We start from the raw sequence: 10,898 nt of genomic DNA on the forward strand, positions 1-10,898 counted from the left end.
CCATTTATTAGAGCAGGTATACTGGCACATCTGGGAAAACCCGAATCTGAGAGTTCCATGTTTTCCCTCAGTAAATCAAAACCCCAAATCCAGCCCCTGCACCCATCAGTCCATCACATGGCCCAATCACCATCCGTCCCAAGTTGAGCCACCACTACAACCACTCCTCATCCAGATGCAGGAACACCATGACCTTGACCGAAAAGTAGAATACTATTATGTCTAACTACAATCTCTCTACTAAATCCCCCCTCCTACTTTCCCAAGCGCAAGAAGGTGGCAGCGTGGAAGCTTCTGGTGTTAATATGGCTTCCCAAGCTGACAAAAGAGACACAAATGAATAATTTTTAAGTCTTTGTTTTTATTAAGTGCTCCTTGGAATTCAACTCAGGTCTCAGCACAATAATGTAAAATTTGGGGAAAAATATACAACCCAGTAGTCCAAAAGTGGAAGCTAAAATGGAGAAGATCTCCACAGCTATCATATACTTCCCTTTGATGCTCAGGTAGGCTGGAATGAAGGAAAACCAAACAGCACAAAAAATCAGCATGCTGAAGGTGATAAACTTGGCTTCATTGAAGTTATCCGGCAACTTCCTAGTTTGGAAAGCCACCATGAAACTGATGATGGACAAAAGGCCCAAGTAACCCAAGACAAGATAAAACATGTTGGAAGAACCTTCATTGCATTCAGCTATAATTTCAGTGATTAGAGTGTTATGGTCCAGATCTGGGAAAGGAGGAGAGATGACCAACCATACTACACAGATAGTTGCTTGAAAAAGGGAGCAAGAAAGAATGATACATCTGCCCAATTTTTTTCCCATCCACTTTCTCAAGCTGGAGCCTGGTTTGGTGGCCATGAAAGCCACAATGACTGTGATGTTTTTGGCCAAGATGCAAGAAACCACTGCTGAGAATACGAAGCCAAAAGCTGCTTGCTGGAATAGACAGGTTATTGTCCCGGGTTGTCCAATAAATAAAAAAGAGCAGAGAAAACAAAGAAGGAGGAATCCAAGGAGGGTGTAAGTGAGTTCTCTATTGTTCGCTTTGACAATTGGAGTATCTCTGTGCTTGATGAAAATTCCTAGCAAGAAAAGTATGAGAAGGGAAAAAAATAGAGCAAGAAATGCTAAACAAGCTCCTAGGGGATCTTGATAAGATAGGAAAATTATAGTTTTGAGAACGCAGTGGTCATGCTGTCTGCTTGGATATTGATCCTCTGGACATTTGAAGCAGTCATTCATATCTGAGGAAAACAACAAGAAATCATACATTTTCTGGTTCTTCCTCCATTGGCTGGTCCTTCATCAACCCAAACATTTGCTATACAGACTTACAACAGTTCATTTAATGATTGCTCAAAGTTACAATGGCACTGAAAAAAGTGATTTGTGACAGTTTTTCACATTTAATGACCTTTGGAGCATCCTCATGGTCATGTAAGGGACACGGTGGCTCAGTGGCTAAAACACTGAACTTGTCGATCAGAAGGTCGGCAGTTCAGCGGTTCAAATCCCATTCTTCATATGTTTTAGTCTCCAGTCCCCTAATCATCCCAGTTGAAAACTTATAAAGAAGTAGGCATTTTTTTTTTTTTGGAAGAGTAGAAAGGGGAGGCTATCTATATTTAGAAATTGCATACCTTTCTGGTTTGAAATCTTCCCTTCTGGGCATGGAACACAGTTGAAACAACAAAATTTCTCTCCTTCTTTCTTTTCTTTCCAAAAACCAGGAAGACAGGAAGGGTTGCACACAGAAACAGGCCGTATCTATCCATAGAAAAAAAAGGGATTTCAGGACTGGCCAATGATGAAGAAGAATAGTATTCCATTTTTTTAGTTATTCAGTAGCTCTGTGATGCAACCTTCAGACAGTTATTATCAGCTGAGCAGATATACAGTAGCTACAGATGGAACTAGATCAGAGGTGGGATTCAGCTGGTTCTGTCTGGTTCAGGAGAGCCAGTAGTGGCGACTGTGGGAGGCTCCACTGCACATGCGCGGAAGGCTATGCACATGCGCAAAGGTCGTGCGCGCGCACGCTTACATTTGCGAACCGGTAGGGAAGGTAAGCGAATCCCACCTCTGAAATAGATATACAAACCATTCTATGATTTTTAGCACATAATTTCTATACTTTATTCTAATATTCTTTTTCTTAACAATGGTGGATTCTTTTAATGAATTAAGAAAGATAAACCTATATCTCCAACTGGTCCAGAATGCGGCCGCGCGGGTAATTATGGGAGCTGCATGGCGCTCCCGCATAACACCGCTCCTGCGTGAGCTGCACTGGCTCCCAGTGGTCTTCTGGGTGCGCTTCAAGGTGTTGGTTACCACCTTTAAAGCGCTCCATGGCATATGACCTAGTTATCTTCGAGACCGCCTTCTGCCATAGACGACCTCCCATCGACCCGTGCGCTCCCACAGAGAGGGCCTCCTCGGGGTGCCATCAGCCAAGCAATGCAGGCTGGTGACCCCCAGGGGGAGGGCCTTCTCTGTGGGGGGCTCCCACCCTCTGGAATCAGCTGCCCCCAGAGATAAGGAGAATCCATGACCTCCGTGCCTTCCGCCGTGCCCTTAAAACTTACCTTTTCCAACAAGCCGGGCTGGCCTAACAAATCCTTTAAATGATTTTAAATTTGTTTGTCTTTTTAAATTTTGGGCCAAATTGAGATATTTCCTTTTAATCTGTTCTTAATGTATTTATTATGTGTTTTTATTTGGCTGTACACCGCCCTGAGTCCCTAGGGAGAAGGGCGGTATATAAATTTGAAGTAAAATAAATAAAATAAATAAATATAAATCATAGATAACTAGATAACCATGGAGCCAAATGCATCAGACAAATCCATAAAATCACAACTTTACAAACCTTGTATTCTGCTATATTTTAATCAATTTATAGCTGCATCAATGGCTTTCTATCTTCCTAAATGTGATTCTAGTCCTAAATGTGATGCTAATAAAATTAAGATCCAAAAGAAAAGATGGCTGCCCCTAGGGCTGACATCTACTATACTTCACCTGGTTAAATCCTGGGTGCCAAACAATCTTATCCTCCTCTATAGTTAAATATCTCCCATCAGAAATGTAAGGATTTACCCGTCCAATTTTAAGCCTGTGGAAGGAGTTGTTTGGGAAGACAACCAAATTAGTAATTTCAAGACCAGTTGGCATTTCTCCATGTTTATCCAGGAATATAGTATCTCCAGCAGAATTGTTGAATGAAAGATCTTGAAGAAATTGATGAAGCTAGTTATAAGCAGGGGGAAAAGTTTAGTTCACCTTTGGTTTTCTGTGTGGCAGTGTTTTTTTTTTTTCCTTTAAAAATATATATGTAGCTTAGATACCTTCTTTATTGTTGTTGATATTCTGTACATTGTAAGATGCAGTAATCTTCACATGAATTAATTGTGGATTAAACTTTTATTTCTCAGAGACCGGATTAAGTTCCCACATTACATTCTGTAGGTCCATGAAAGGTAACCTGCTATCGTGCTATTGGACTTCAGTACTTTTGAAGCAGAGGTGGTATTCAGCTGGTTCGAACTGGTTTGGGCGAACTGGTAGCGCCGACAATCAGTTGGCCCTACCCACCTGCCCCGTTTTATCCTGTCCTTTATAACCTGCTATTGTGCTATTGGACTTCAGTACTTTTGAAGCAGAGGTGGTATTCAGCTGGCTCGAACTGGTTTGGGCGAACTGGTAGCGCCGACAATCAGTTGGCCCTACCCACCTGCCCCATTTTATCCTGTCCTGCTTTGTAACTCATCTCAATTGTGCAGCACATCTTATTTCCCCCCTCGCTGTTCTAGCTACCATTGCTGACTTGGAAGGTAAACAGCTGAGTTTCTAAATGCTCTATTTTTAGCACTGCTCACCAAACCAGTTGTTAAACTGGCAGCATTCCACCACTGTTTTGAAGACAAGTCGGGGTCCTACATGATTAAACTTTGGAACAAAACTCAGAGAAACCTGATTTACTTGAACCCTTGGAAGCACATTGGGTGACTGAGGGTGTGCGTCAGCCTGAGCAACGTCATAGAGCTGCTTGTTGTTAGGATAAATTGGTGGAAGGGACATTATGTTACCGTTAGCTTCTGAATGGGACCGTGTGCTGAGATAGGAAGTTCAAAGGACAATCTAAGAAAATGGGACTTCCCTGTAGAAGACACTCTTTGTTTGAATGTGGAGAAGAACCATCCATCTCACATATGTTATGCTGCATATAATGTCCTTTAACAGGTATGGAGGAAGACCTTATGCTGGCAAAAGAAAATACTGTCCTTGTGGCCTGATACTGGGAGAATGTCATTTATTTTTAATCCTATTTATTTTGCGTATTTTTTACACATGCTATATTTCTACAACCTGTTTTATACCTATTGTGCTTGCTCAGTGTTGAATGTTTTATGTCTATAATTTGAAGGTGCATCTGACCTGAATAAAGAAAAGCCTCTGAATAAAGGATACAACAGACAACCAATAAATTATTAATATAAAAAGTAAGCACTGTAAATCTACATCCACTATTCATATCTTACAGAAGATTTCTATAAGAATAAATTATTTTCAGTTCCTATGGAGATTACATCATCTCATCCTTGATATGGATGACTAGAGGTGACATGATAGCAGTGTTCCAATATTTGAGGGGCTGCCACAAAGAAGAGAGGGTCAACATATTCTCCAAAACACCTGAAGGCAAGACAAGCAATGGATGGAATAGAATAGAATAGAATAGAATAGAATAGAATAGAATAGAATAGAATAGAATAGAATAGAATAGAATAGAATAGAATAGAATAGAATAGAATAGAATAGAATAGAATAACAGAGTTTGAAGGGACCTTGGAGGTCTTTTAGTCCAACCCCCTGCTTAGGCAGGAGAGTTCTACTTCACTTCAGACAAATGGTTATCTAATATTTTCTTAAAAACTTCCAGTGTTGGAACATTTACAACTTCTGGAGGCAAGTTGTTCCACTGATGAATTGTTCTAACTGTCAGGAAATTTCTCCTTAGTTCTAGGTTACTTCTCTCCTTGATTAGTTTTCACCCATTGCTTCTTGTCCTGCCCTCAGGTGCTTTGGAGAAAAGCTTGAATCCCTCTTCTTTGTGGCAGCCCCTGAGATTTTGGAACCAAAAATAGAAGCCAATCAAGAACAGAACCAACTTAGAACTAAGGAGAAATTGCCTGACAGTAAGAACAATCAACCAGTGGAACAGCTTTGCCTTCAGAAATTATGGGTGCTCCAACACTAGAGGCTTTTAAGAAAAGATTTGGCAACCATTAGTCTAAAATGGCATAGGGTTTCCTGCTTAAGCAGGAGGTTGGATTAGAAGATCTCCAACTCTGTTATTCTGTTATTCTGATATCTTAAGGTAAAGGTTCCCCCGCAAATGTGTGCTAGTTATTTCCGGCAGTGCTCATCTCCATTTCAAGAACCAGCACTGTCCGAAGATGTCTCCATGGTCATGTGGCCGGCATGACTAAATGCCAAAGACACATGGAGCACTGTTACCTTCCCACCAAAGGTGGTCCCTATTTTTCTACTTGCATTTTTTATGTTTTCGAATTGCTAGGTTGGCAGAAGCTGGGACAAGTAATGGGAGCTCACTCCATTACTCAGCGCTAGGGATTCGAAACGCTGAACTGCCGATCTTCTGATCGACAAGCTCAGTGTCTTAGCCACAGAGCCACTGCGTCCCTTTTGATATCTTAGTACCACTTAATTAATTCAACAGAAGAAAAATTACCTGCCAGGGCTTTAGTTTCTGAAGACTAAAATCTTGGTGATCCATCTTTGTTTTCCTTTTCAGCTGAGTTGAAGAAATTTTATGTAGAGCATGTGCCGCAGCATAGATGGCATTATAAATACTGTAACTATGAGCAGCCATGGCCATTTCAAAAAAGGAACTAGGAAGACGCTCCAGCTTTTCCTCTCCAGTACATGTCTTATTGACGTTCAATGTTCCAGTGGAATTTGTGAAAAGACACCCAAACGTTTGTTCCCAAAAATCCTTGAGAAAGATATCTCCTTGCGTCTCAAATGGTTGAAGCCTCTGAAGAAATGTATGGAACCCCTGAACTTCGTTGGACTGAACTGTCAGAGAAATGGCTCCCCCAAACTTTTGCAAACGCCAGCCTTGCTGGAAACTCATTAATGCAAAATCAATCTGAGCGGTCGTGACCCATACTTTCCCACCAGGAATAAGTTCTTCAGGTAGACTACTGACTGTTTCTATCATTAAGGTCAACCAAATAAAGGAACTCGTTTCTCCATAAACGATAAAGACATTTGCTTTTCCTTGCATCATGTGTAGGTTATATTTTTCAGCCGTCTCCAATGTGTCTTCGTACTTGTAAATAAAAGCTTGTTTCGGAGGTCTTTCGATAAAAGCTGAACAGATCCCGTTCTTGGAAAACAAGACCTGCAAGCTTTGCAGGAAAAGCGTTCCACTGTTATCGTCTACAATGAAGAGGCCAACCCAAGTCCATCCGAAATGTTGTAATACTTGGATCATCCCCAAAACTTGATGGGCTTCATTAGGGACAATGCGGTAAAAGGAAGGAGTTTTATATGTCTTTTCTGGGACAAAAGAGCCATAGGTAATCTACAAAAAACCAAAGAAATAAAAATATAGAAGTCAACAACAATGCACTACTTGACTCTGTTGTTACATCCTCATACCTCCAAAACTTTAACCTTAAACTGTCTACTGTTGACGTCACCCCATTCCTAAGATGTCTGTAAGGGGCATGCATAAGTGTACCAGCCTGCCTTCCGTCCTTGTCCTACTGTCCCCATTTATTCATATCGATTTCCTGTATTAATATCCATGTTTATACTTATTTCTGTTATCTCGTACATGTTTTATAAATAAAATAAATAAACAAAAAAGAAAGTCACTGGACCGGTGGATGATTTTCAATAGGTGCCTTGTTATGCATAGCGTGCTGGCAACCATTTTAGTTCATAGTTCATGTGCTTAGTGAAAATGAACATAATGGGGGAGGGGGGAAATCTGAATTTAGTAAAGTTAAAAAATGACCTCTAGTTATTTACCACAAGCAGAGAACTAATTTTCCTGTCTCTAGTTTTGAGGTATGTTTGATCCCGTATACCTAACATGTTGAACTTTTAATGTTTAAATTTTGCACACACTCTCTCCCCTTATCACTTAACGACTAAATTCCATAGTCATTGATCATGAATATCCTGAGAGACAAATTGATATGTGAAATGAATGTTGATATACGTCACTGACTTTAGGAAATTAGTAGAATGATCTCTATAGGCTCCCTTCATATAAAAAGTATGATTTAGTTTTTTACAATATACTTTTTAATATATTAGTTAGATCTCTTGCCATGAGTCTAATATATTCCCTTTCCAAATATGTTGAGTTTAATATTTGCACAGTGCTGATTGATCTGAACAGTATGTTGGTTTCTTTTTACTGTATCACTAAGATACATCCTGTCGCCAATGCAGTTTTATTCAGCAGATATATTCTCATTCTGCCCAGAGAGAGAAATAGCCACCTCTACCTAGGATCAAACTCACAGCTTCCTGATTGTGAGGTGAGAGCTCCACCTCTAGGCCACTGCACCACTCTGTGTCAATCTATAGATTTTTCCTAATATCAGGCACTTGCCTGCCCATTGTTAAAAAAATGAGTAGCATTAACATAGAAGAGAAAGCTCTATTAGGGTATTTCTATGGGTCTGGAGACCCATAGAAATAGCCTTATATTACTCTCAGACTGTATAAGGGGGCCATATTACTGAAGCAGGTGTAACTTCAGGTATACTGAACAGAGGAAATGAGAAGTATTTTTGACTCCTCTAGTGCAGTCAAAGAGAAGTCATTGTAAATAAAGCTGAAAAGAAGACATGAAAGAGACCGGGAGATGCACATAAGTATGAAACTGAGAGTGGAAATGACCCATATGGAAGCACAAACAGAAAAAGAGGGGCTCACTCAACAATTTTGTAGTTGACTGTAGCCTAGAAGGCAACAGATGAAGCAGTTGGCCAATCTGAAATGTTAAACACTGTAGAGTCTTTAAAATGTTAGCAAAGGAGATGGAATGACTACTCGGCTCTTTAGATATGAGTGTGGTAATTAATTCCTTTTTCATTCAGATATGCCCCCATAATTCTGCCACAAGAAGTTTGGGAATAGCAATAGCACTTAGATTTAGATATCCCTTCACAGTGCTTTTACAGCCCTCTCTAAGCGGTTTACAGAATCAGCATATTGCCCCCAATGCAGGGGTGAAATCCAAAATTTTTCCCTACCGATTCTGTGAGCTTGGCTTGATAGGCGTGGCAGGGGAAGGTTTTTGCAAAATTTCCATTCCCACCCCTCTCCAGGGGAAGGATACTGCAAAATCTCCATTCCCTCCCTACTCCTGGGGGAAGGATATTGCACAATCTCCATCCCCACCCCACTCTGGGCCCAGCCACAGGTGGTATTTGCCGGTTCTCTGAACTACTCAAAATTTCCGCTACAGGTTTTCCAGAACTTGTTAGAACCTGCTGTATTTCACCCCTGCCCCAATGCTAAGAGAAAGAGGAAACAGGAGGCATGGGGAAATACCCAGCTGCCTTTGAAATGTTTTGAGGGAACCCTGGTGCACTCTGAGCTTGGTTTCATTACCCAAACTAGGCAACATCGTCTCTAGCACTGATGATGATACCTAGTTTGGTTAATGAAACTCCTGCAAGAAAACAACCAAGCTCAGCGAGCACCAAGGACTCCTCATTTCAACCGTGAGCTACAAACAATTGCCTTTATCGAAATGTTTTACCTGTGGGATTTTGTAGAGGCTCAAGAGGTCTGCCATGCCCATGGAAACATCATGGCCAATCCCTCCAATGACAGCTATGACATTTTTCTCCATCCCACATTGGAAGTTGGGGACAAACCGGTCAGCTTTGGAAAGCAGATCCAAGATATTGCGATAGACCGACCTTGCATCATAATAGCTGTCATAAATATGGCATCCAAGGGTGGCATTGGGCAAAATGTGGGTATCCTTATTGATCTCATTTACAGCAAAGACCAAGGCTAGCAGATGCTGGTAGAACTTAGTGATCATGCTATGTATCAACACAGAAATATATTGCAGTTTTAGTAGCGTTCGTCTTTCTACTATACAAAACAAATGCTTGTTTGTTTGAACTCTCTTCCAGTCCAACTTTATATTTCCATTCTAAAGTAAAATAAAGACACTCTGCCCAATTTTATGCTTTCCAATTATTTCTACCTCTGAGAACTCACCTTATTTTACATTCATGTAATGGTGTAATCTATTACTGTAATATGTTTCTTACAAAATGTTTGCAGCAGAATAATAAACCAGTTTGGTATGATATCTAAACCATGACTATACATGCAAATGAATATTATACAATCAGAATTCTGGAAACAATGAAAACAGAATCCTCTGCCCAAACCACTTTCTTCATACTGTCAAGGGCAGCTCCATGTAATAATAATTTTCAATAAGAATCAGAAAAAAACGACTTCTCAAAAATATGGAGAAATGTTGAGTTCAGTCCTTTCACTGTGCCTTCAGCCATTCCTTCTATGGAGTTAATCATGACGATCTTTTCCATCGCCACCATTTAATCATTATTATAATAATAAGAATGATTGAATCTGTCATCTGCACCTCCATAACTGTCTGGTTTGGCTCTGCAACCCAACAAGACAGACACAGACTTCAAAAAATAATTAGAACTGCAGAAAAAATAGCTACCAACCTGCCTTCCTTTGAGGACTTGTATGCTGCACAAGTCAAAAAAGTGAAAATATCTACAGACTTGTCACATTCTGGACATCAATTGTTTCAACTTCTACCCTCAAAATGACACTATACCAAAACAAGGACACAAGGACAGTTTTTTCCCAAATGCCATCACTCTGCTTAACAACTAATTCCCACAACACAATATTAAGACTGTATTACTACTATTCTTTTCTTCCTTACTAGTATCTATCTCTTCCCACTTATTACTACTACCATGTTGCTTGTATCTTTACAATTATATTGTTTTTATTTGTTTGCTAGTACGATTTGATAGCTTATTAGTAACCTTGACTATCACTAAATGTTGTATCTTTTTATTCTCAATGAATATATTTTATTCTCGTTATGTACACTGACAGCACATACACCTAAAACAAATTCTTTGTGTGTCCAATCACATTTGGCCAATAAAGAACTCCACTCCACTCCACTCCACTCCACTCCACTCCACTCCACTCCATTCCATTCCATTCCATTCCATTCCATTCCATTCTATTCTATTCTATTCTATTCTATTCTATTCTATTCTATTCTATTCTATCATTGTAATTCCTTCAACACTGTGAGTAAACTGTGGCTGAAACCCATTTTTATATTACAAAGGTTGAATTGAAAATAAAACTCCTTACACTGGAAGATCAAAACTTAGCTCCTGCAAGGGGTGTTGCATGTAGTCAACTTCACTTAAAATATACATTATCTGAGACAGCATTCCCCCTATGAAGAGATCACCAGATTGATACCGCTCGTGAGGAACGGGGAAAGGAATTGTCGTGGGGCACTTCATTTTAAGTAGCTAACATGCTGTAGAAAGACTTTTGAATTGGCTTATGATATCTGAGAGGGAGGATTCTTCGTAAGCGGAGTTTCTCCTGTGATCAATCTGCCTGAGTAGCAGGTTGGACTAGAAGACCTCCAAGGTCCCTTCCAACTCTGCTATTCTGCTCAGGAGCTGCAATTTAACTAAACTCAGCATCATGAATGTCAAGAGAATTATTACAACATTCGATCATAAAGGTCAAGCACATTGTACAGTTTTGATCTCACAACTGCACAAGAAAGAGATAACA

At 40.0% G+C, this 10,898-nt stretch overlaps 1 protein-coding gene across 1 annotated transcript; it reads right to left on the bottom strand.

Annotated features, from left to right (window-relative positions):
- Nucleotides 1-300: 300 nt before the first annotated feature.
- On the bottom strand, nucleotides 301-9,114 carry LOC117656903 (vomeronasal type-2 receptor 26-like). The gene is made up of 3 exons (XM_087893320.1): nucleotides 8,824-9,114; nucleotides 5,764-6,621; nucleotides 301-318 (listed from the first exon to the last, which is right to left on the bottom strand). Exons 1-3 carry the CDS (start codon nucleotides 9,112-9,114, stop codon nucleotides 301-303), a joined length of 1,167 nt encoding a protein of 388 aa, XP_087749446.1.
- Between the last annotated feature and the right edge of the window lie 1,784 nt (nucleotides 9,115-10,898).

This window comes from Pantherophis guttatus, chromosome 4 (assembly GCF_059756535.1).
Source record: "Pantherophis guttatus breed Tessera chromosome 4, ASM5975653v1, whole genome shotgun sequence".
NCBI classification, from domain to species: Eukaryota; Metazoa; Chordata; class Lepidosauria; order Squamata; family Colubridae; genus Pantherophis; species Pantherophis guttatus.

What these genes read in the sequence shown, in the direction of transcription:
- LOC117656903 (XM_087893320.1), bottom strand. Translation starts at nt 9,114, where the DNA reads ATGATCACTAAGTTCTACCAGCATCTGCTAGCCTTGGTCTTTGCTGTA. An exon ending in GCCTCTACAAAATCCCACAG is followed by an intron (nt 6,622 to 8,823) that starts GTAAAACATTTC and finishes GGTTTTTTGTAG; the next exon opens with ATTACCTATGGCTCTTTTGT.